At 37.4% G+C, this 27720-nt stretch overlaps 2 protein-coding genes across 2 annotated transcripts in view; both read left to right on the top strand.

Moving 5' to 3' along the window:
* LOC140159511 (uncharacterized) overlaps nucleotides 1–8126 on the top strand; it is an 80668-nt gene extending 72542 nt beyond the window's left edge. The window contains exon 6 of the mRNA XM_072183000.1: nucleotides 4125–8126. Coding sequence (XP_072039101.1) covers nucleotides 4125–8123 — 3999 coding nt within the window. The 3' untranslated portion in view covers nucleotides 8124–8126. The remainder of the gene's footprint in view (nucleotides 1–4124) is intronic.
* Nucleotides 8126–27139, top strand: LOC140158987 (multiple PDZ domain protein-like). Its single transcript, XM_072182288.1, has 5 exons — nucleotides 8126–8835; nucleotides 21383–21968; nucleotides 23065–23297; nucleotides 24247–24433; nucleotides 26205–27139. The coding sequence occupies exons 1-5, from the start codon at nucleotides 8377–8379 to the stop codon at nucleotides 26504–26506; spliced, it is 1767 nt and encodes a 588-aa protein (XP_072038389.1). The 5' UTR covers nucleotides 8126–8376; the 3' UTR covers nucleotides 26507–27139.
* The last annotated feature ends 581 nt before the right edge of the window (nucleotides 27140–27720 follow it).

The following is a 27720-nucleotide window of genomic DNA, read 5'->3' as shown; positions in this document are numbered from 1 at the left end:
TCTGTATCCAATCTGTCAGTCATACTTCAAGATTTATTTTAAAACCCTGTGTTGAGATATCATGAAATCCTGCTGAATTCTAAGCAAAGCTGAATGCCTAGTCCCAGTTGTCAAAACTACTTTCCACAAAAGATTTCCATTAATGTGCACAACAAATCTAGTTGTCATTTCGCATTTGCTTATTTTCCTGTGGATATCTTCCTATTTGTAAGACTGGACATACAGAATAATGTGTCATGGCCAGGGACAAGTGATTTGCGTGTAAAAAAAATAGCCAATTGCGTGGAACTTTTTTCAGTGCAAATCATGTATCCATGCCCATAGGAAAAAATAGCCAATTGCGCGGAGATTGCACGGAAAAAAATTGTCCCTGGTCATGGCTCCAAAAGGACCATTCTCATACTTTGTAGAGAGATGAAAGAAGGATTCATCCAACTAATTTCACGTTTATGCTTCTTGAAATGTTGTCAAACCACAGAGTGAGTAGCTATCCAGCTGTCGTCCCTGTAATGACCAAAGTTGCTAAATCATTCGACAGCACTTTTTGATATGGAATAAAGCATGACCTTGATGGAGCAGTATCCACAATTTTGCCCCAGGATTTTGCAGGACATGGGACACTTGCATCAAAGATGCCCCTTTTATGATCATTGCTTGCATACCATCATGTGTTGTCATCCTCAGATAGACCCTCACATTTCCAACCTAAAATACTGACCTGCATCATGTTAAAATACCAGCCCTTAGTTTGATCAGCTGGCAATCGGCAGGCCTCATAACATCGCAGATTAATAATATCCATCTATTTTATTTCGAGAAATGTTTTGTGAAAGCTCGCAAGAAGCATCACAAATTATGAAATCAAGTCCTATTCGTTACTTGCATGGTTCCGCCATCAAGTACTATGTGCGGGTAGAGCCTCAAACAGGCAGCATACATGAAAGGTAGAATTACGTAACCTTACACAGAATGTTATGTGACTGGTTCAATTCCCATTCAAGTGTGCTGCCAGTTCGAGGCTCTCCCCGCACATAGTGCATAATGGCGGAACTATGTAAGTAGTGAATACGTTTGTCTACTTTCTTTTAAGCACAAAATATAAACCAGACAAGTCAACTATGTCACTCTTAATGTGAGTCTACTTTTTGGCATTGTGGTAAAAGTCTAACAATTCCCATTGATCATGAGGTGATCAAACTATAATGAGTGACATTCCTTGAAAGCTTATTGTAAAATGGGACCCTCTTCACTAAGGACTCTTTAGATTAAAGATGGTTTTCTTTGGTTTATTGGTGAAATGGGTAGAAAAAATCATTTCATTTAGGCCTATCATTTATAAATTCCTACCCGAAACAGTGACTTGCAGGTCAGATCATTAATAATTATTGTGTCATTGGCTCAGCCACAGCAGATCTATGGCAGTGGCACCAATTTGTATGTCTAGTTATGATCAATGATGATGTGACTTTTCTTAGAAATATTAATTATGATAGAAGCCATAATCGTGGACAGTTTGACCTGCATAATTATTATAGTATACAACCAGACAATTAACCTTCAATTTTGAACAGTCATCTCAAAAGTTCTTAAAAAGGGTTTTGATAACAAACAAACAAACAAACAAACAAAAGCCACAGATCTATAGCACAACATAAGCTTTTATACAGAATGTCACTGACAATTATGGCAAAAGACACACCTTATAACCATTCAGCACCATTCAGCAATAATACTAGATAGCCTCCATTTGTAATAAACCATCGCAACCAGGATCAGCTCCCTGAGTTGCGTATGTATAAACCAGAACAATTAGCAGTAAGTTCCTTGCCCAAGAGAATCTTAAAAAGTTAAGCATTCATGCACCTTACTGATTGAGCTAGCTTGACCGAAATGCGGGTCTGTACAAATGTTTGATTTATTGTGATCATTGGATTGAGAAATGTTTTCATTGACTGTTTTTCTCTTAATATTTTTTGATGTAAGAGAGGTGGTACACATTTACACTTTGTGTCAATAGGGAGGAGCAGAAAGATATGAATTTGCCTTGTATTTTGTGGATAAATGACTAATACTGGTCGCATGATAGTGTTGATGACTTCTTCTGATACCATTTCCATTACCTTATTTTAGCAAGCGGATACTTCTTACTGTCCATGATTTCCTTAGTTGATTGATATTGGTTGAATTACATGAATTAATGTCACTATAGTAGTGCACTGTCATCGTGATGATGTTTGTTTGTTCCTTTATTTGTTAGTGAGGTGACCTTTCTTTAAAATGAAGAACTTGTCTCATTTTTGTCTCGCCTGATAAGGCAGGAGACTATATAATCACTTTTCCGTATGTATGTGTGTGTGTGTGTGGGGGTGTGCGTGTGTGACAAATTTGATTAAAGTTTTGGTTTTCGCCTATTTTCTCGGAGACTAGGAGTCGCTCGTTTCTCAAACTTGGGGGATGGGTGCATCTTGACCCGAGACAAAACCGGTTTGTATTGGTTAGTGGGTCAAGGTCACTGAGGACCTCTAGAGGTCATCTGAGGTCAAATTAGTAAAAACTGTCGTATGGGCATGAAACTTGGTAGGTACAGTCAACATTTCAAGCCAAATTTTTTGAAGGTCATTTTAAGGTCACCAGGGGTCATCTGAGGTCAAATTAGTAAAACTGTCGGATGGGCATGAAACTTGGTGGGTACAGTCAACATTGAAAGCCAAATTTTTGGAAGGTCATTTCGGGGTCACCAGGGGTCATCTGAGGTCAAATTAGTAAAAACTATCGGATGTGCATGAAACTTGGTGGGTACAGTCAACATTAAAAGCCAAATTTTTGGAAGGTCATTTCGAGGTCACCAGGGGTCATCTGAGGTCAAATTAGTAAATACTGTCGTGTGGGTATGAAACTTAGTGGATATAGTCAACATTTAGAGCCAAAGTTTTGGAAGGTCATTTCAGGGTCACCAGGGGTCAAATTAGTAAAAACTGTTGCATGGGCATGAAACTTGGTGGGCACAGTCACCATCAGCCAGATAATCGTGCCTAGCCGATAACCGCCAAATTCATTTACCTCTACCAAAAGTAATCACAAAAGCAGGCGGTTGCGAAAGTAGGCGAGACTCGTGGTTCGAGAACCGCCTTGTATGAAGAATGGGATAAAATGCATGTTATTGTGAAAGCAATGATATTGTCAAGACCTCTAAAATTAAGGCCAAGACCAGCAGACTGCAGATGCAATGAGTGAACAGATACAAAAATTTACATTGTCATCTTTATGTTCATTAAGCTATTCCAGTTGAAATCCATACACCCCTATGAAAGACATGACCTTAATCTCCCACAGAGGGAGTGTAAATTTCAAGTACGGTTACCTGAATGGGTGACTCCGTTCAAAATCTACACCCTCTGTATGTGAGATTAGGGACATGGTGTTACCTGAATGGTGTATCCGAATGGGTGACTCCTTTCAAAATCTACACCCTCTGTGTGTGAGATTAGTTGGGGTCATGTCTTCCACCTAGGGGTGTACAGATCTCAACTGGAATAGCACATTATATGGGAAGAATTACATTGGCTTCATTCATTACCAGGCGTTTCAGGGTGTACTTGAGAAAGTACTGAGAGAAAGATGATCAAACCAGATTTATCCACCAATAGGAGATTGTTACACTTATAAACAAAGTGCACAAAGTATTATATGATTAGTTATGATATTGACAATAACAGCAACCTGGTCAAAAAAGGTACAACTTTTAGGTCAGTCCGATTCCATCATAATTATGGCCCCAAATCACCTGCTAGAGGTATCATGTCAATTGAAATTATAATAAGCCCCTTAGGAATAAGATTGAGCCATTTGGTAGTCTAGTCCTGTGGACTATCAGTATATGGCCTAGTTGTCTCGATCTCTACATCTGACTGGCTCACTGACTGTTATAACTGATATTATTTTGTGTTGATGAGTCAGTACAAGTTATCATATTGTGTTAGCAATACAAATAGCAGTGAACAAGTTAAGTACGTAAATTTGACAGATTCATTATAACACAGGGTAGTGTACTTGTACTTTTAATTTGTCATAAAATGCTTGAGCAATTTGGTTCATTTTCTTCTCTGGTTTTCTTGTTGTTTCAGAATGAAGAATATCCCATAGATGGGACTTCGCCGGTGAATCAAGTACACGCAGAACCGATTATCAAACCATTGTCGGCTAATGTGAGCCATTCTACGGCATCAGAGAGATGGACACAATCCAGTGACAGGACCAGATCAGGAGAGTCTACACCTGTCATCCCACCCAGGGGGAAGAAATCCGGCAAGAAATCACAAGCACCTGAAATAGCCGTCAGTACGGCGAAGAGAAGCGAGTCTGAAAGCTCCACTGATTCCAACATGTCTACGGACTCCAACAATCTGAAAGTGCGTAAGCGAGATAGTGATAGGGACAGACGGAGAGGTCGTGTTGGATCCGACTTAGTGGTTCAATTGGAAGCGTACATCAACTCACAAGAACACACTTACGATGAAGTCAACTCAAGCAAAGCTGCTGTTAAGAAAACGAACGCACCTCCATGTCATTTGGATGACAATGCGGTGGCCAAGCTGGATGAATTTGCACAAGGCAGAAGGATCGATATACTGGATATATTAAGAGAAGCAGGTGAAAGACTTGGTATGGGACTTAATATTCAACACACTAAAGGACCAAATAGTGTCATACAAGGTGTGTTTGTTAAGAATGTTAATCCTGGAGGAGCTGCTGACAGGGCAGAAGGTGCTTCAGAAGGTTTGTGTGCAGGAGATGAACTCCTTGCAGTCAATGGTGATATCTTAAGAGAGAAAACATATAGTGAGACAGTAAAATTGCTGTCCGATTTGCCTTTGAATGTGCAAGTGGTAGTTGCTAGGGAAAGAGACTATGATGACGTTGACTCTGACAAATGGTTGAAGAGAAATACGGAAAATGCGCTCCAACCGGTAAAACTTAACGAGAATCAGCTGTGGATGAAGATTGAAAAGCGTGATTTGCAAACTGTATCACCGCACACCTCCATGAAAAATCTGGATCAGGAGACAAGGTATTTATGGCAGATGGTAGAGTCATTACCAACGATGAGAGATAGTTACAATCCAGAAGATTCACAAAGTTCTCTAGAAGGTTTGAAAAATGGACCAATTTATGCTAGTCCTGGAGAACTAACTCAGTCTGAAGAAGAGATCATCAGGTCTCAAGAAACATCATCATTGAATACAACGGCTTCTGAAAACAGCCTGCCAAGGAAAATTGGATCTCCACTACCGGATGTTCCTGTATCAGATCGCGATGAAGGATCCCTGACATCGCCTACTTTCTCCGTTGACATGAGTGACAATGAGGAAGACTTGGATGATCTTTTGATGCTTGAAACAGAGGTGTTGAGCGATCCGGAATCATACGATGAAGAAGAACATAGGTATTCAATGCCGCTTCCAAAGTCTGAAAGATCAGTTCCTGATCAAGGTGGACAATTTGAAGATGAAGCAACACCCAGTGCAGAGGTAGAAGAAAATATAGTACCTCAAGAAGAGAAGAACCATGTGTATGCTACCATGGGACCATTCCATGATGATGAAGAAGATGAAGAAGGTGAGGGCGCTGTGGATCAGACAACAGGAGAACGAGTTTATGACACACCGCCTGATTACTGGCAAGATAATAAAGGTGACCCTGAGATGTTACACCTGAATGATCCACCAATCACTGATATTGATGACTTGATCAGTGATGATGAAGATGACGATTTTGAGCCAGAAATCAAGAAACCGCCCCCGATTGAGCCTAAAAAGGATGATTTTATGGAAGCGCTAAAAATGCTTACTGATGACGATACTCCTGAAGTGAAAGATAACCATGATTATGACACAATGTCAATGAGCGATGAAGATGAACAAGATTCAGAAATGCCGGAGGAGGAATTGAGATACCTCACAAATAGCCCAGTGAAAGATCCCAAAAATATGATTGAAGAAGACTTCCCTTCAACTCCTATGATTCCAGCTATGACTCCACCAACGGATTCCTCAAGCTTTGACTTTGGATTTCCAGATAGTAAGAACAGTACCTTAGAGCACAGTATCTCTGGAACACCAATGCTACCACCTTTGCCTTTTGATAGCTCTCCAGAAATGACACCACCGCCATCGTTTACCACCCCACCACCTCTACCAGCAACTTTGCCACCCCCATTGCGATCACCTTCAAAAGGCTCAATCAATGAGACACCAATAAGGCAAGTACAAGCAGAGGACACAGAATCTTGTTCCGAAGGCTACACAGCTATCACGCCTGTTGATGCCGGTCAAACATTCTCTGCTCCGTCAGATATCATCATCAATGAACCACTTTATGTGGATCCGGATGCAAACACTGAAGCAACGTTAGAGTCACCAGCCGGCCATGATGAAACCGATCTAGGATCTGATGACATTGTTCGCAGAGGCCGTCCATCATCATTGTCACTGGTGAGACCTCCAACAGGCTTCAGAGATGACTCGAGTTCTGCATGTTCATCTCCAGAAAAATCGTTTGACTTTGAACCACCTGCACAATTCATGGATGGCTTGGGACTGGAGACTAAGAGTTTATCGGGAGAGTCCTCGTCATCGCTAGATATCAGCGATACATCAGACTCGGAATATTCAGATGATGAGGAACCACCGATTGTTAGTCCTCTTACTGTACCACCAAATTATCATGATTTCTCAACTATTCATGGACCTGAGGAGGAAATTGAAAAGAGGAGACTGAATAAATCTTTCTCAACTGGAAGTGTGGAGAATAAACTGTTAATCAAAGCAGATCTTGATGAGTTTTCCTCATCTTCGGAGGATGACGATGAACTAAACCTTAGCGTTCAGACTGCAAGGCGCCAAGACATCAGTAGTATAAGTGACGCTGATACATCAAGAACTAGCATAGAAAATGGTCCTGTATCAGAGCCAATTATTCAGGCTAAAGCAGTGTCACCAGTTCTAACGGAGAAAATGTTATCTGAGCATCTACCTCAGATGCACAAGTCAGATTCGTCAGGTAGCGAGCTTGATCCAACATCTCCACGACTACCACCTGATGGACATGAGTTCCCAGAGACATCAACATGTCAGACTATTGCTCTTGCTAATAGGACTGATGGAAGTGCACAAGCAGCCCTTGTTCAGGCGGTGCAGAAATCATCCTTGATGAGGCCGAAGAATTTTGACAAACCAATCCTACCAAAGAAACCATTGTTACCCGGTGCAACATCGCCAAAACCAGCAACCTCTCCGAAGCCATCACCAAGAGCACTCACATTTGGATCAGAAAGGTCACCTACTCGTAGGTCTCCTCCTGTAGCTTTACGTGGAGTTGATATGTCAGCTCCGGGAAGCTTTGAAGAACGAGCTGCTAAATTTGGAGTAGTCTTAAAACGAAACACACCGCCGATATCCCCAAGAAGTACTCCACCAATATCACCTAGGAACACACCACCAATGTCACCGGTAGCTCCAGTCTCCCAATGGGAAAGCAAGAGACCAGGAAGTCCACCAAGAAGTCCGCCAAGAATTGCCTCTCCCAGATCGGGTCAAATCAGCCCAAAATCACCATCCCCATTATCCCCAACTGAACCCAAGAAGACACCTGTCGTGGAAGAAGTTATTGCTGCTACAAAAGTAATGGCAGAAAAATGTGTTCCACCTTTACTACCAGAAAAACTCCAATCAAGCAACTCAAGTGTGGAGTCTGCTGATTCAAGGGATGGATCACCACGGACAGAAAATATTGAAAAACTGAAAAGCTCAGATTCAAAGAGCTCCATTCCACCACTTAAGGTGGGTTTATCACCGTTAAAGCCATCGATGCTCGAAACCAAGACTAATATCAGATCAGCTTCACCAAGCCCAAAATTAAAAGGACTCTCCGTACCAAAGAAATTGTCTACCACTACAAGTACTTCTCCAACAACTCGAGCAGGGATGCCTAAAGTAGGTGTCGGACTTGGAAATGCTCCTCCAGTGTTATTACCCATAAAAACCAGTCAAGCATCGACTCAACAGTCTGCGAGTATCAGCAAACCAAAACAACTGAACGTGAAAAAGATTTTCATGGGGTACTAAGGGCGACTCTGATAAACAGGACAATGCTACACCACAATCAACAGCGCCCTCTGTTGAAAGTCCAAAATCACCATTGTCACCGAAATCAAGGCTGCCTTTAAGGAGGCTACACGGTGGTGGACATAACCCATTGAAAACTCTGACTAATGATTTGAACAAAGCAGAACCATTACTTAAAACTGATACTGCAGAGGTTATTACTGTGAATAGAGCAGAGGTGTCACAAAGTGCCCCACCACCTATAAGTAAACCGATGGACTTGCCCAAATTTGACCGCAAGGAGAGACCTGATTCTGGTATTGGTACTTTAGAAAAGGATGCAACTACGCCATTGAGTCAATCACCCCCATCAACAAAGCCTGTGCTGCCACCCAAACCCTCATCGCCTGCTTCAAATCAGGAGGAGGCCCCACCTACTCTGCGGTTAAAAACACCCAGAGAAAAAGCCCAGACATTACTGATGCTACACCACCTCTCCCCCTCCAAACTTCCCCCACCTTTACCTACCTCTATCCCTCCTAAAATGGAACAGTCCAAAGCTGTTGCTGTGAGTGATGTCTCCCCAGTGCAAAGTGATGAGGATGAGGATGATGCGCCACCAGCTCTTCCGTCAATACCACCGCCCCAGCTAAGTTTGTCACCCATCACTGAGACTGCTGCTGATGTGAGTTTGAGTGCAGAGGATCCAGAGGAAGGAGTCATAGAAATTAGGGTAAGAAAAATGAATTTATTGTTGTTGTTGTTGTTGTTGTTGTTGTTGTTGTTGTTGTTGTTGTTGTTGTTGTTGTTGTTGTTGTTGTTGTTGTTGTGCTCAATTGCTTACATAACTTGAGAAAATTTGCATAAATTACAGTAGGTAATTGCTTCATTCAGTGATGACATTAAAGTTTACTATAGAAAAATTATTTAATTCATGTACATCGTGGAACATTCAACACAGCTTGTTACTAATCATGCTAATTCACAAGCGTACAATGCTACTCTATGTACGCGTCCATATTAGCGAGGTTATCTGCGTGCAACAGCTTAATATGCACAGCCACACAAAGAGTATGTTCCACGATGTACACAAATTAAATAATTTTTCTATAGATATTTATTTGTAACAACTGAAAGTGTAAATCAAGATAACAATTTAATTCATATCGAATTTAGGTCTTTATTTGGTGTATGGTGTATTTGCTCAAAAAGCATTTGTAAAAACATGGAGTGTTTATTGTATACTAAATTTTGTGAATCTTCATAATATTGATGTAATGATAACTGTATACATGTACCATGCAATATGGTACGCTCTGGCTGGCAACTCATTAGGGTAATGACCAACTAACTATTACAGGGCGTAGTTTGTGATTAAATGGCAACAGATGATGTAGCACGTCATCTAGATCAAACAATTTTAAAATTGTTTGCTCATTCCTCAGTCAGAGTTATTTTAGATTCATTTATCATTTATCTTACCCAAAAATGCTAGCAATTAAGCCCAAAAAGATATAAATGTATACATTTCACAGTTATATAGGCCTATACCTTTTGGTTTTTTTCTATTCAACTGAAAGGGAGGTACTACTACATGATACCATTTTGATTGCAGTAATGTATTTCATAAAATTAAACAGCATTTTTGTTTATATTCAACTGAAAGCGAGATACTATTGATTGCATTAATGTATTTTATAAAATTTATAGGCAGATAAATCTATATTCAACTGAATATGATACCATTTTGATTACATTAACATATTTCAATAATTTTTTTTAACCTACACAACCTTGTAATACAAGGGTGTGATTCTGAAGGATTTTCCTGATTTCAATTTTAGCTAGTGCCAAAAACAGCCGCGGATCCAGAGAGAAAAAAATACGGGGGGCGCAAAATACATGAGATTTCTAGAAGGCGATGAACTATATGGCGTTAAAAAAGCGGTCATGGCGTCAGCGCTTGCTTGACGACAGGGGTGTCTGAGGGGATGTGCCCCCTCAAAATTAAGACCAAATTGAAGCCATTTGGTGGACCATTTTGACACTATTATTGTGTAAAATTTGAGTTTGAAAGAGCGGAAAATTTGTGAAATGACCATAACGGCTATTTCCTATTCGTGGACAAGTTTTCAATATTATAATATAACGGCTCATTTCCTATTCGTGGACAAGTTTTCAATTATTATAATTGTATAAATTTAATTGCTTGCATACGCATGAGGGGTGTCTGAGGGGATGTGCCCCTCAGAAGTGAGAAACTTTGCAAAATGAAGACCTAATTGATGCCATTTGGTGGACCATTTTGACATTATTATTGTGTGAAATTAGAGTTTTAAAGAGCGGAAAATTTGTGAAATGACCATGCCGGCTCATTTCCTATTCGTGGACAAGTTTTCAATATTATAATTGTATAAATTTAATTGCTTGCGACGACTTGGGGGGTGTCTGAGGGGATGTGCCCCCCTCAGAAGTGAGAAACTTTTGCAAAATGAAGACCTAATTGAAGCCATTTGGTGGACCATTTTGACACTATATTGTGTGAAATTTGAGTCAAAGAGCGGAAAATTTGTGAAATGACCGTGCCGGCTCATTTCCTATTCGTGGACAAGTTTTCAATATTATAATTGTATAAATTTAATTTGCTTGTGACTTGAGGGGGTGTCTGAGGGGATGTGCTCCCTCAGAAGTGAGAAACTTTTGCAAAATGAAGACCTAATTGATGCCATTTGGTGGACCATTTTGACATTATTATTGTGTGAAATTTAAGTTTTAAAGAGCGGAAAATTTGTGAAATGACCATGCCGGCTCATTTCCTATTAAATGGACAAGTTTTCAATTATTATAATTGTATAAATTTAATTGCTTGCGCTTGATTGAGGGGGGTGTCTGAGGGGATGTGCCCCTGAGAAGTGAGAAACTTTTGCAAAATGAAGACCTAATTGATGCCATTTGGTGGACCATTTTGACATTATTATTGTGTGAAATTTGAGTTTTAAAGAGCGGAAAATTTGTGAAATGACCATGCCGGCTCATTTCACATTCGTGGACAAGTTTTCAATATTATTGTATAAATTCAATTGCTTTAAACATAAAGTTCCAGGTATCCAAAGCATAAAGAAAAGGACAACTTTATACATACATACGCGGGGGGTGTCCAAGTTGGAAAATTGTGCAAAAAGAAGGTCCAGTTGAAGCCATTTGGCGGACGATTTTGACACTATTAAAGTATTATTGTGTAACATTTTAGTTAGATAAAGTTCGGAAATGTGTGAAAATGAAGGCCCAATCGAAGCCATTCGTGGAACATTATCATTATTCACTATTACTGTAGGCCTAATCATTATTATTCAGTTATTACTTAAAACAGTATAGGCCTAAAGTGTATGCGGGTGTCCGAACAAAAGCAAAAAGCGGCCAGTTGTTTACGCATACGTAGGTGTGTCTGAGGGGAAAATTTTGCAAAATGAAGGACTCAATTACGCGGAATTTAACCTTTCTCTTCTCTTTTCTCGCCTTTCTCTTCTCTTTTCTCTTTTCTCTTTCTCTCCTTTCCCCTTTTCTCGTTTTTATGGGGGCGCGCGCCCCATCTTTCCTACTTTTGCTATTTTTACGGGGAACTTGACGGAAAGAAGTGTTTGTTGTAGGTTCTAATAAATAGGGAGGATAAAAGAAAATGGCAGGAATTTAAGCGTCATGCCAGGAATTTAGGTTTCTACGGATAAAGCGCTGACTTAGTTAAAACAAGCATTCAAATATATACCAGTCCAATAGATCGTGTACAATTTCCTGTGCAGACAGGCATGTCCATTTCTTGAAAATGGACCAGTCTGTCAACAACTTATTAAATCCTAGTCTGGAAGCTTGCTTGGGTATGGCCGTATAAAATTCATTTTTGGTTCTCGTCCTAACTCACATCATTTTCTGAAGTTGGTCCATAATTTGTTCTTTTTCAATTTTCAAGTATAACTTTTCCAGGTTGCAACAAATGGCCTGCACTTTGGCCAATTTTTTTGCGCACTTAAAATTTTTGATAACTTTGCCCGAATGTCCTTTATCCAATTTGATGGTAAACTTTTGTATTCAAAAATTACAATTCATTATTCTTGCAGCTGATAAACTTATGATCACTTCAGCAAGAATGTCACAAATAAATACTCTAACAATAGCATAGAGAGAATTCTGAATCCTGATATAAAAAAAGAGTCAGCGATTAAAAGAATGTGACAATTAATTTCACCAACGATTTACTTAATGGTCAATCTGTCAATGCACGCTGTGCACTTTCTCATGATTTTTACTGTGCCATATGCTGATATGGCGTGGGTTTTTCGATAGATACCTTGTATTATTTTAACTCTTAGCAATAACAATTTTGCGTTAGGAAAAAAAGAACTCCCGCTCTCATCAATTCATGAAAATCATCCGCACAAGAACCAGAAAATTACTTTTATGTAGCCTATTCTAGAATGATGATGAGGTAGTTAGGAGGAATCCTGGTGATCTATAAGATAACATATCTTAGTCGTGTGGCATGTTATGCAAATAGCTTGTCACAAGACACAAATAGATCATCAGTCATGGTAGTTAGCATTGGCCATATAGCATTATAAGAGCTCCATAGCTATGCCAGTCTAGCTATGTGAAGGCCAATCAGAAGTGTTCCGAGACCATTTCCGTGAAATTTAGTTTAACAAAATCAATGCACCGCTTATGTTTTTCCTTATGTACCTGCTTTATAGGCCTGTGACATAGTTCTGCACGCTGTATAGGCCTGTGACATAGTTCATTTTGCAGAATATGAGTTTTTGTATCCTTTACATGGAAAGGTCATTATGTGATTGTAAGTTAGTAAGAATTAAGTCCTGTATTTCCCTGTTCTTGCTAGAATATCAATAGACACAAAACCTGTCAAAATATGTAGATTTTCTTTTCTTTTTCTATGCATGAAAGCGAGGCTATTTAGCACTTCATATTTGCATAATTGAATTATTTTCCCATGCTTGGGGTGAAAGTCCCACAAAAACACAAGCAGGAAAGACAGGAAAGTTATTGGTGATAAATAAAACCCGATGATGCACTTCCACTGCAAGGCCACAAATACATTGCACTAATTATAGAATATTTTTCGATATTATCTCTTTGCCCGCCATAAAAGGATATATGTAAATATTTTTGGAGCGAATGGGGAAATCCTAATGATGATAGTAATGCCTGATGGCACGTTTCCATCTTTATCCTTCAATGTATCAATTTAATATATTTTTAGAGTGAAACATAAGTCCTATCTATCTCCCTTTGGTAGCTTTTGTAAAGTGCTTTCACCTTATGTATCGCCACATTGGTGGGAACTGAAACTATCAACCCAAATTATGTGAATATTAATGTAATAAGCTTCCCCCACCACCCCTAAACTTTTGATCTATTTATCCAAGTACCATTCAGTATCCGACATTACCTCCTGCTCCATATCCACATTTTGAGTGCAGAACGTCGCATGAGTTTAACTATATTAAATTTCAAGAAAAATACTCTCTGAGTATTGAGTTGGAATGGCTTCCACTTATTTTTAGTTCATTTCTTATTGCTATCATTAAATACAACTTTATTTTATATGAAAATTGCCCAGTTTGACTTTTTAAAGAAAGTAAATAATAAATTTTCCTCTTCAATGGACTTAATTAATTTGGTACTGGTTTTAGTAATTTATTATTAGTTATTGATTTTCATTCAAATTTCCCTGAATTTATGAAATTTGATGTCGTTTTGGGACATTAATAATAAGTGATGCATGCAGAAATCCTGATTTCAATCTCTTTCAGGATCTTGTCTACCATGCTTACTGGATATACGTCCCTAGAGGTGGATTTTACAAGAAACTAGGCCTATATCCCCCACTGAAAACAAAGGAAGAATCTCTATAATATTGTACCATGTGCTTTATGACCTGTATTTGAGGTAATCAGTGTGACCCAGTTTTCTGTTAAAATTGGACAGTATGTGCACTATTTATGGGAACTGGAATGAGCGTTTTGAGCGTTTCGACAGCATTTTTTGTGGGACATGAGAGCACATCAGACCTATCGAATTGCATTCTAAATATGAAGAATGTCTTTCTGATATCAAATAATTTTCATTTTATGAAATTCACGATATAATACAAATTTTATGACAAATTATTAAAAATTTTGGAGATATAACAGTCTTCAAGTAAATTTTATAAATTTAATGATATAGTCTTAAAGTGTATGTAGCTGGGAGGAAAAGCCGACGATCAATTGAAAATTTTGACCTTTCATATTGAAGATATGGAATATCAATTTTTAATGATTTGCCATAAAATGTGTATTACGTTGCGAATTTCAAAAAATCAAAATTATTTGATATCAGAAGGCCATTCTTCGTATTCAGAATGCAATTCGATATGTCTGATGTGCTCTAATGTCCCACAATAAATACTGTCCAAACGCTCATACCCCATCCCTTATCCAACTCTCTTTATATCAATTATCATTTTCTTTCCAGGATCTGTGATTTGAAGCAGGTTCTTAACACAGAACCTGGTTGGAACAATGTTTCAAAAGTCCGATATATGTAAACCCACAATTTATTCATTAGGCATAGGAAATTGAATGAGTTTGGGAGCACTACTTGCAAAAATATCTTCAGAGAGAAAAAAATTCAGCAAAAAATTTGGATCCATTAAAAAAATGCATATCATTAATATTATTTGATTAATATTATTTGATTACACTAGAGTCTTGATTTTGTCCATGTTAAAATATATAAGTTAGTGACCTAGAATTTTGTTTTTGAAATTGAAAAAGTAGAAACTTTTGACAGACTCATCAAGTTCCCTGAAAAGAAAAAAATGTCTCTATACACCTATCCGACTTCGCCATTACTGCGGTGTCCCCGATGTAAAACTGCGGTGTCCCGAGGTCGGGGGTTCTATCCATTATTTATTGTGTGCTATACAGAATTGTACCCGGGAATTGTACACAATAGTGATATTCAATACACAATCATGAGTATTGAATTACAAATTAAATCTCCCGCTCTGGTACATCTGTGTTGCCGTCAATAGAGGGCCAAATACAGTAAACGCTTCTCGGATTGGTGTATAGCCTGATATTCATCACCAATAATTTAATATGATAATATCAACTTGCTCTTTTGTCAGGATGACCTTCAGGCTTTTTGTACACATTATTGATACAGGAGGGTATGCCAAGACATATAGCCCTACAGCTAGCTCGTTTAACAATTTCCCAATGTTGTGAGGAAGAAGAAAATTATTTAAAGTTTTGTACTGGTCCATATTGATAATTATGTTGTACGGAGCAATGAACCTAATCAGTTTCAAAATTTACAAGAAGTAGACTATATAGAAATGAGCAGAGATATGTTTTTGTGCAGCATCAACCGAAACTACTAAAGCAATGTTTACCCAAACTATACATTCTTTGCAGTATTAAAAGTTAACGTCCATCACTGCATATGCCTTTTAAAGGGATTTTTATTTTTATTTGAAGACCATCATGATCTTGTATAATCCTGAATAATCCTGAATATAGCTAATTCTCTTCATGCGGGTGTCGACTGCAGACGACATGTTTCAAAAATTTTTTTTTTTAATTTCGGAAATGTAAAATTCATGACCATATTTGGAATCAGCATGAAAAATGCATTAAAATGAGTACAAACAAGCCTAGTATTGGTTCAGTAGTTCTTAAGATAGCTCTTGATATTTTGAGAAAAATTTTCAAAACTTGAACTTTTTCCATTGAAGCGTATGGCTAGCACGCAGAGCATTAAATTTTATAGTTGGAATAATAGTTAGACATGTATTTAATCAGCTGATAGCTAAGCCACTAAGAGTGATATTAGAACAGTGCATTGACAAACTTTTTATATTGTAATTATAACACAATGTAAAGCTTATATGTTGTTCATTAGCGTGGCAAGGGACAAAGTTGTCTGTAGAGGAGTAAGTGAAGGGCAGGTGCCATTGTGTTATTGCATAAGCGTCTCCTGTTCAGGAACTCTTGAGTTTTGCGTTATCTTCATGAGATTTAAGTACAATACTACTTGATTTCCGCATGTATTCCATATATTTTGCGAGAAGCACATACGGGTGAGACCGGACCTGCAAATTTAGATTGTCTTCAAATTCAAAACGTTCTGTGCTTAGACACAGCTGGGAGTACCATTAACATTCTGTGTTTTCAAAAGAATATCTGACAAAAATCATTGGTTATTGGCAAGGTGATCCTTTAAATTAAGTAGTTTTGATAGTAGCTCTATGGCTACACTTACATTATTTGAATCAGAACCAGCCTTCCCCCTCCCTTAACAAATTTGAAAACCTTCTATAAATAAGTTGACCAGATCTAGAAGTCTAGGAAAAGACTACCTGTTATCTTGAAAATCAATATTTTTTGATACCTCTACATGCCATGCTAGTTATTGCCTATAGTTAAAAATTAAAACAAAAACAAAAAAACAAAAACAGAAATGAATATTTATTTTGTTTGCACTTCTTTGGTGTACAGTACAGATAATATTTTGGCAACTTTGGCAATTTTGCCATTTTAGTATTTGTATACAGTGTAGAGATCCCAAGGCCTATACCAGGTACTGTACAATAGCCTTTGATGGAAGGGCCTTCCTTCCTCTTGATTACAGATTTGGTTAATCGTACCATATTCACTCCATTAACCGCCCAGGGCACTTAAGAAAGTCATTTTGGGTGGGCGCTTATTTTTTTACATTGTTAAATAGTCATCAATCACCATCTGATAGTATTTAGTTACTCACAGTTTAATAGTGCGCCCTTAAAAAAACGGTCCAGAAATGTCCAGGTTTGTTTACCAGTGGCATCAAATGGCGACCACCAGCAAATAAAATTTTGAAGTCAGAATTACATCAAATTTGGTGTTTTAAAGGCATTTGCAGGTGGTTATTGATAAGTATTTTTAATATCTATATCTGCCCACTATGAAATAGCATCACATTTTAAATATTTTTAAGGCTCAATTTCCCACATGCATGCATGTATGAGCTTAAAGGAAGTATTTTGACAGTATTGGATGGGCGGTTGATGATATCACATTTCACTTGTTGTAATGACGCTTGGTAGGGGCTTATAGGAGCATGGGCAGTTACTGAAACAAATACGGTAATATATAGGTAGGGCCTAAATGAGAACTTCACACCAAGTTTTGTGATCGTGAGTGAAGGTTTAGAGTGTGGGAAGCTGCTTTGGTCAATTTTGTATGAACAACAGAACAAATTTCAAACACCATGCTTGGGCCAAATTATCGTAAACAGAATTATTGTTGTGTGAATATGACTTCAGTAACAGGGGGTAAACAGATGTCGAGGTTTCTACTGCGCTATTTATCTCAGGTAAGCTTAAAATATTTTTACATCAGAACATTTGCAATATTCTATGATATTATAGTCATTAAATTCATTTGGGGGGGGGGGATATGGTTCAATGTATGCAAAGATTCTTGCCAGTGCAGTGGTGATGTCAATTTGTTTACTCTCTGAGGTTATACTTTTGCAGCAGGTTAATATTTGTTGAATGAACAAAAATATGCAAAACATAATTTTTTTGTTGCTTTTTTATACAATCTGGTTCATTGTACAGGCCTCAATTTTATAGTGCTTAATAAAATTGCAGGCAGGTTAACCAGGCATTTGCTCATAGGCCAATGTATCACATTGATTTCCTCCCGTAAATGACTAAATAATTGTTACCTACATGTATGTAATGTGGTATAATGTGGGCTAAATTGTTTATTTTTCTAATGATTAGAAATGTTACTTTCTCAGGGAGGGAAAATTTTTGTGAAAGTAGTGGAGAGAGGATTGGAATATGACTTCATGACCCTGGCCCTGATAATTCAGTTCATCAAACAAACAAATAATAAAACACCTTCTTTTCTATACCTATTGGACTTTGTACAATGTCATTAACCACCAACAAGGATAAATGACACTATGTGGTTAGGTTCATTAACGCAGGTGTTGATTTGCATTGAAAAAATGCGATGTAAAGTTTAATTGCTAAGAATTTCACAAGGATATATGAAAGTCGTTAACCTACTGACACTCGGTTTACTACCTGTTCAGAAATTTGGAGTTAATGTACAAATTTTTTCAATAGAAGTATTGTTTATACCTGAAAGTGCCATATGCTGCAAATAGTTCGCAATGATCATATCTTACTACATCGTCATGCCAGATGACAGTACCTGATCCAGATTAATTTTTTATGCAACATTTTCAACAAAATCCATCAAAAAATATATTTGAATAGTTTAACACCAGAAAATTAACCTGATGTGATTTTTTCCAGACACATTTTGGGCACACATCTTCATGTATGTCTTTATTTTTTTTTATGAAAGTGGACAATTTTGAGGGTTTATTTTTCTCTTGTATAGATGAGTTGACCTCAATATTTATCAACAAAGGCAAGGGACTGGTATATCAATATGCTTGAGTGAACCGCATGCAACCACTACACTGTTCAATAGCCTTATTGTGATGTGGCGGGAGTTAAACAAATTTGGGCCCTAAACAAAACTGCCAGGCATTAACATCAGAAGTCAACTCATCTATACATCAACACACTACAAGCTTGCCTGCTATATGCACACTTTCCAATATGTTGCCTTCAATTGAATGGCACTCAATCTTTGGTTAACATAGCAAGTGACTTATCACCTTACCACAAGGTATATTTTGTTTAGAAGTAGAGCGTATGTGTGAATCAAATATGCGTATGTAATGATGTAAATGCCCTAAACAATAACATACACAATGCACCATGATGTGATTCAGACGGTTATTTATTGTAAGCAGTGTTGTTACCAAGAAGTAACCAGGATGTGATGCATGAATTGGTCAAGAAAAATCTCTTTTTGTTTCAAATTTACTTCAACTTGGCACAAAAATCATTGTAATTACTTTCACTGGAGATCCTGTTGTAAATGACATCTTATTAACCTCTGATTGGTAGAAATAATGTCATTTTAAACTAAATTTAAAGAATAATTTAAAAATTATTCTTTCCAAGATTTTTCATATTCCAAGATTTTAAAGGAGTGGTGAAGTTCATTTACCACATAAAACAAGCTGAGACAATCACATAGTTTCTAGTTTAATCAAGGGTTCAGAGTCCGATGTAACTAAAATGTGATAAACTTCCAAGCAGGGCTTCCAAGACATCACAATTATGAATGGAATATGACGTTTCTAGTTGACTTAAGAGTTCAGAGTCCAGTGTGGCCAAAATGGGATGAACTTCCAAAACTTCACCAATTAATATATGCAGCAAAGAATGAATGGAATATGACGTTTCTAGTGTCCTAGAGTCCAGTGTGGCCAAAATATGATAACTTCCAAGACTTCCCCAATTATATGCAGCAAAGATGATGAATGGAATATGACGTTTCTAGTTGACTCAAGGGTTCAGAGTCCAGTGTGATTAAAATGTGATGAACTTCCAAGACGTCACAATGAAGCAATAATGAATGGAATATGACGTTTATGTGCAGGCTGGCATTAAATGTACTACAATCAACTATGTAATAAATCATTTTAGCACATGCAGGTTACTTTCTTTCAGCTTAACTTCTTTCCCGATTTTGAAAGAATAAGCTTTTATAGGTTTTGAAAGTAAAACTTGTATGTTTGTTGAGAACACAATTTTGGAAATGGTTTGGAATGTTTAAAAGACCAAACTTTTGTTTTGCTCTTACCAGCCAGAAGGTTTTTATAAAGTTGATTTGAATATCAACCCAATCATGCACAAGAACATTTATCAGGATTCTGGAACCATTTACCAGAAATTGGTGAAAATACCTTGTGTTTGAACTCTCCTTGGGGTGCATGAATTGTTTGTAGATTTCTGCATAAATTGCTTTGTTGTGTTTTGCTGAGGCAAATTTCTTATCTGATGTGGGCTAAGGACACCAAGTAAAGCATTATGCATTTTGTTCTTGTTCAACGAATTTTATACTTGCCTTGTTGTATAAAATAGCAGTCTTTCATAACAAATAGGAATGACCCTTTGTCACTTTGTACTATTCAGGGAACCACCATCTGGTGCGGTGATTATGACGTCAAAAACGCATTTCTCATTTTTGTACCCAAAGTTCAACAACCTGTCATTATATGTATACATAGAAACTGAGCTGTAGCTTTCTGGGTATGAGTTTCAATCCTTAGAATGCACGTAATATTTGTTTGGAGCTTATGTTTACTTAATGGGTTAGTGAACTTTGTACATGAAAACAGAACTATTTAAGCTATTTAAGTGGCACGTGTTTAACATGTAGGCTGGAACTAAATGGACCAAGGTGAAAACTATTTGTATTTTGTGTGAGTGTATATACATGTATGGGAAGACTTGTGCGGTGTGGCAATTCGAGGAAGTTGGTCAAGTTAATAGACGTTTAATCGATCACTTGTTTGATGACCTGCTATTGCTATTTCCGGGTAGTGAAGAAGCAATCAAAATATTTTGGTGTTGAAATTTGACACCTTCGTGTGAATTGATAGGTAGGTGTACGTCATATACTGGGGTATATAAAAGAGGATTAACTCAATATTTTGGTAGTTATTCTGAAAGCAGTGTATGTGAGACATGGTGAAGTTGAAGCAGTGAATTTGATTAACATTAATTAGTACAAAGCAAGGTTGTCTTGAAGAAATGGGGTGGAGAGCAAAGGTATATATAAATAATATGTAATTTTAATGAATCGTAGATTTATTTGTCTTGTTATGTTAATTTTTGTTCAAATTTGGAGAACTGTAAATCATTTTATGACAATTAGCCTTATTCAAGTGTATTGTGGATTATTTTGTTATGTGAGATGCTAACTTCCTTTTCAAAACCCCAGTTTTGTTGTATTGCATCTATGTTTTGTGTGTCATAGTCATGTGTTTTGCCTGTTTAAATGATTTATATTTTCATACATTGCTTGTCTTAAGACCTGTGAATGTTTCGTCATTTCTATCTCTATCTCTGTCGTTGAGTCAGCAGGGTAAAAACATCACACCAACGTTTTTTCTTGTAGTTTCTCTTTTGTTAAGCTTTTGATCAGAATGGCTGACCATTTTATTATCTATATCCAAAGTGCCCGTACTGGTCATCTGGTACTGTTTTAGTTTGCTTTTTAGTTCTGGTGTTTAATAACTAAGTTCTTGTAGTTTCAAGTTATAATGATTTTTAACACTTTCATTGCGTTTCTCATCCACAGATTAATAAAAATCAAGGAGAGGATGTTGGTATCGATATAATCGGTGGCTCCGACACATCACGTAGCTGTGTGTATGTCAAAGGCATAAGAACACAATCAGCTGCAGAGAGAGAAGGACGTCTCAGATCCGGTGACCAGCTACTGGACATCAATGGCACTTGTATGGTAGGAATCACCAACAAAGAAGCTATGGATATATTACATAATTACTCCACCAATAACAACAATATCGCATTGGTTGTTGCGAGGAAAAAAATGGAGGAAGACGAGGAAGTTGAATATACGGACAGTGAATCCGAGGATTTAGTGGAAGATTTAGCAACAGAACTTGCAAGGGCCGAATCTGCCGATACGTTAAACAGGTCCTTGTCAGAATTTGGCGATGATTTCTCGTTAAAATCGGAATTAACCGATGGGGACAGTAATGTTTTTGATGATACTGATGGTATGTTTCCTAGTACTTCGTCACCTAAAACAAAAGGAGCTAATGGACTATCAGAGAACAATAATTCAAATAAACTGAGTGTACCGGCTGAAGTGGTGAGGAGGACAAATTTGAATGCTAGAGCAAGGAGAGGCTATAGAGGTAAGTGTACACATCTATAACCACAGTCACTGATGATATGTGACATCGGGTCCATTTTGCTTTACGAAGCTTTGTAATACAGTCTCAAAATCGTTCGTAACGTACAACGAGAAGTAAGTTCCATTGCACTTAACTATCTTACAAACGGTATTCGTTGTAAGTAATGGGGATTTACTACAGGCACCCTTCGTAAAGTTAGGTCTAGTAGCTCTTAGTATTGCTGTTTTCGGTATTCGTAACTTTACGAAGGGTTACTTGAGTTGCGAAGGGTTAAAAGCTACGTGAAATGGACCCCTGATCTGATCCATTCAGACCAAAGCCATACATGTTAGCATAGAGTTATTACCATTTCTATTTGCTCGGGACCTAAGCTGTCTGATGCTGCAATCCCCACACCCCTGACATACTTGGTTGCACAGTAATATGTTCATTTTTTTCTTTTCATGTGTTTGTTTTTTATTGGTTTTTCTTTTTTGCTCCATATTTGTGCATATATTTCATTTTCATTATTGCCAGCTTTGGTCTGACTGCATCTGATCATGTCACATAATTTATGGCAAGTTTGTTCATGTTGTTGAACAAACAAAATTTGTGATCAAATTTAGAGGTAGTTTGTCATGATATACTCTTCCTAAAATTACTCTATATAAAAAAGTAAGAAGTTGTATTCTGTGTAGAACTGCTGATTTATATTACTAAATATTTCAATAAAACCTGCTAAATTTAATTTACTTCTGGTCCAATTTGAAGACAATTGTTTTGAATTGTTGACAATTGTTAAAGGAATAAAACTAGCATGAGAGAACAAATATCACTCTTTCTTCACCAAATCATGAAACAAAAAAAGATCAAGTCTGTTGTATTTTGGGCTGTTGCTTGAGCGAGGAAAACAGTATTTACAGTATAATTGATTGTAGACCTAACACATTAATCTGCAAGCCCAGTCTCACTTGGCATGGTCAAAATTAACCCTCAACCATTATTTCCAATCCCCCTTCTTGATACCAGCATTTCATCAAATCAAGAATTATTTAGAAAATCACACATTGAAAAACAAAACCAAACACTTGAATGTTATTTGTTTTTGTTGACCCAGATGGCAAGGATGTAAAACCCAGAGGTCTTCTGGAGAGGAAATGGTCAGAAAGCTCCAGCTCCACAGTGCTGCTGTCAACAACAGAGTTAGAGAAGTTAATAGATGATGCCAATGAGTCATTGGAAGATGGCGAGGACACTGACATCTCAGTGGTCATCTTGCACAAGGAGGAAGGACAAGGACTGGGTCTCACCGTAGCTGGTGGCATTGATCAAGAAGTCAAAGAAATCTCGGTAAGTTTTGGGTATTTTTCCCCCTCCCAAGAACCTGTACATGGGGAGGTAATTACACCCCTCCTAATTTCAAGCTTTGTGACAGCCTTAAGTGTCTCAATATTTGATTGCAAACACTGCTAGGTCACGCTCCCTCTGACCCACCTTAATTCATTTACCCATACCATTCTTCTTGTGTGTCAGCTTTATTTGTCTCAATATTTGAGTGCAAACACTGCTAGGTCATGCTCCTCTGACCTGCCTTATATGAATGAAAAATATATAAGGTGTGGTCAGGGTTATATAATTGAAGACCAAATTAAAAAAAGACTAGTTTGCACCTGATGTCAGGGCAAAGGCACAATGTGATCGGTTGTTGACCTGCGCAGTACGCCATTTTCGGTCTAGTTGACAGGATGTCATACGCAAACTAGTCTTTTAAATTTGGTCTTGAATTATAGCTAGCCCAAGTTGAGTGCCAGCTAATTTTACTATCCATTTCTGGCTCAGGGCACAATCTTTTTAGCGAAACATCAGGGATTGGGGATTAGGCTAGAGTGTATCACCCCCAAATATTTTTTTGTTTTTTACTCTTTTTATGATGAAAAAGTCATTTGTCAAAAAGAAAATTAATTATTTTTTTTTAGTGCTGGTCGGCACCGACCGACGTAGCTATAACCCTGGGTGTGGTTTAAAAAAGGACATGATGTATAGCTTAGTTAAATATAATCGCTTGTATCTGCACCGATGGTGAGCACTAAGCGCGTATTCTGACAGCTGTTGCATAAATATTGAGAATGCAATTATGCAAAACCCACATAGGGTAGTACACTTGAATGTGAATGCATAAGGAACAATGCTGAATCAGGTAAATTTACTATTGAATAGATGTTTTAAACCTGTGCCATTGTAAATTACATCCCCCAGTTTTGGCTTAATGATTCAATCTATGTATTTGTTGCCCCTATAGGTGCATCGTGTCATCCCAGGAGGTTTAGCTGATAGAGATGGCCGTGTCCAAAGGGGTGATAGAGTGTTGTCAGTCAATGGTAAAGTTCTCAAGGATGCCACTCATGCACAAGCTTTGAGCTACCTCAAGGATGACAGACCTGATGTAGTCTTGGTTGTGTCAAGACCACTGGAACTGGAAGAAGATGGTAAGCCTCAAGTGTAAAAGAAGATAAAAAAAGATTACAATACAGGGTGTATCAAAAAGATTGTTACCATCAGCTTTCTGTTATTATATATAAGACTGGTACATCAAAATGCATCTTAAGACCACCAAATTTGAAGATTAATGTTATAAAAGGTAACATTAATCCTGGTCATTTGAAGAGGATCAAATGTTGCATTTGGAAGAAGGTGGGTTTCAATAAACATCAAATTTGATGGTAACAATAATTTTGATGCAGCCTGTAGGTTCCTTTCTCTCGTCGGTTATGATACGGGCCAAAGCAAATTACACAGAACAGACTTCAAAAGCTTACAAATACAGCATAAAGCTTAAAAGAGAAGGAAACATAATGTTGAAGATGAATGATGAAGTAAATAAAAAGAAGATCATGCCCAATAGAGGTTATCCACGTTACTCATGTGTGACTTCTAACAAAAGGCCCTGGTTCCCATAGTATTCCTCGTTCAAACCAATTCAATGCACGACCTCGAGTTACTTGCATGACTTTGGTGGGCTATTTTGAAACAGTAATGGTTGCACATGCAGATACTTCTTTTGAAAATCCTAAACAAGGTATAACAGTCGCTGATAGGATATGCAGCTTATAGAACATGGATAACCTCTATAATTATATGACCCATTACAGTAAAAAGTACATTATGTCGACCAACTAGTTATGAGATATTGGTGGTTAAAATTTACAAAATGTACAGAAATTAATCAGTAAATTCACTTAGTATTTTCTTTGTATCTTCACACTGGAAACCACAATGATATCATTTTAGTAAACACTGATGTTGTTTTCTGTCAAATTAAACATTAAACATCCACTTCCAATATGACCCTATAGTGAACATTTTAGTTTTAGTTGAGAGGAAAGTTGGTTCAATCTCAACTGGCACACAAACCAACTGTTACAACAAATTTCAACTGCACACACAAACACTAGGATCCACAACATGCTCATCTATCAGGGCACAGTTCTTTAACCCCAATACATTTCTACATTCATTGAATGACCTTTGAAAATTTGGGTACAAAAGCTCATACTCTGCAACTTGAGGTCAAATTTTGCACTACCAATGTTTAATTGAGGTTATTGAACTATGCCATTGGGATGAGGCCATTGTGGTCCATAGTGAAATCAACTGTTACAACACCAGATGTATAATAGCTCAACCTTTCAGATCAGATAATACCAAGGTTATATCCTCCTCTTCATTTGCTGAACTAAAATGCAACATTTATCTACAACTCTGTGGGAAATTCACCACAACACTAAATATGTGTTTTGCAATATCTTTGTCAAAAGGGGTTTTTGTATATTGCTAATCTAGAATGCAACATTTATCTACAACTCTGGGAAACAAATAAACTAAAAAGCTTAATGTTTCGCAATATCTTTGTCAAATGGGGTTTTTGTATGTTATAATAGCATTTCAGCTTTGTATGACCTGTTTTAGTCACTTTGCTATTAATTGCTATTATGTGCAATTTGATTTTGAGATATGACTCTTACACAATTTTAGACATTTCAAACTCTTACACAACACTCTAATCTTCTACATTAATCTTACACAGTCGTAGTTAATGAAATTGGTGTGTATTATTTGACTGTGTGTATTGCATATTTAGAACATCCAATTTTTAGAAACAAGTGTCTCTGTTATTTTAAGAGCATACATGAAAGATTTATAATCCATATACAAAGTCATGCTCTATATATGAACTTTATCTTCTTTTTAACTCCACAGAAGAAGCTGATGACAACACCATAGACATTGAAATGGCCAAGGGAGCCGCCGGTCTTGGCTTCAGCGTAGAGGGAGGAAAGAGCTCCCCCAAGGGGGATGTACCAATTACCGTTAAGAAGATTTTCATGGGAGGGGTGGCTGACAGAAGCGGTCTACTGCACGTCGGTGATGAGATAGTAGAAGTGAACAATAAGAGAATTACTCATGTCAGCCATTTTGAGGCTTGGACGTATCTGAAATCTGTCCCGATTGGAATTGTGAAGATGAAAATCAGACCTGTCAAAAGACCGAGTGAAGATTGATTGAATCATCAAGTTTGATTGGTCATTGACAAATTAGTCAGTTATTTATTATTGTGGACAAGCAAAAGAAGTTTGACTCTTGTGCCTAAAAGAGGGAGCCCCACCAGAGCATCTGGGGTGAACCAAACCTGCCTGGTTATCAAATACATCAGTGACAAGGTTATCTCTAAATTTGAAAGGTGCTAATTGGTGTTTTAATGTTATTGCATCGATTAGCACCTCGTCACTGATTAATTTGATAACCAGGCCGGTTTGCTTCATCCCAGAAGAACTGCTCTGGCGGGGCTTCCTCTCTAAAGGTGTTAAATACTTGGGACAAAAAAGATTTTGACAGATGATGAAAACAAATTATTTTACTCTTAACCAAGCGCTTTGTTTATGTATGTTGTAGCTTATATGTTATGAGACTGGAGCAAAGTCTAAACAAGACCAAGTTTTAATGTGACCAAATACAATGAAATATCAGTGAAATAATAATGTGCCTTAATTTAGATAATTTTAGGTATGGTATGATTAATATTTTATATAAGGTAATATTTTGACCAAAATACAATGAAATTGAAAAGTGTGATAGTTGACCAAATATAATGAAATTTAATAATGTGATATTTGACCAAAATTACAATGAAATTTCCAATGGCTTTGATTTCATCTACTGGTGGGGAATAATTTATGTTTGTAAAAAAATCTTTTATCAGCAGGTTTTTCACTGTAAAATTTATATTTTGACAAACACATGAAAGTAACCATTGTGACATGTTTTGATCCACTCAGGGCTCAGGCCAAGTCTTAAATTTAGAATGGGCTAATCCACTTGAAATCCATATATCCCTTATAGAAGACATAACCTTAATCTTCCCCATCACAGGGGGTGTAGATTTCAAATAGGGTTACCTGAATGTGTGATTCCATTCAAAATATACACCCCCTGTGTGGGAGATTAATGTCATGTCTTCCTTAGAGGATGTGTGACCCATCACATCGAAACACAGCAGTTTTCGGAAGCCCACATTTAAAGATATTGGAGAAAATAGGTGTTAAAAACTAAAGAAAATAATAAGGAATTTGAACTCTATTTGTCACATAAAATCACCATTCTACATGCGACATCAATGGATGAGGTGTCATTTTAAAAGCATAAAAGCAGTCCTCTAACTTGGTGATGCAACCTAGAAGTCCATTTTTACCGACAACTGCCGTGTTTCGATGGGTTA

The sequence above is a fragment of the Amphiura filiformis genome, chromosome 8, assembly GCF_039555335.1.
Source record: "Amphiura filiformis chromosome 8, Afil_fr2py, whole genome shotgun sequence".
NCBI classification, from domain to species: domain Eukaryota; kingdom Metazoa; phylum Echinodermata; class Ophiuroidea; order Amphilepidida; family Amphiuridae; genus Amphiura; species Amphiura filiformis.
Note: the sequence above shows the minus strand (reverse complement) of the source record. Positions and strands in the feature narration are given on the sequence as shown.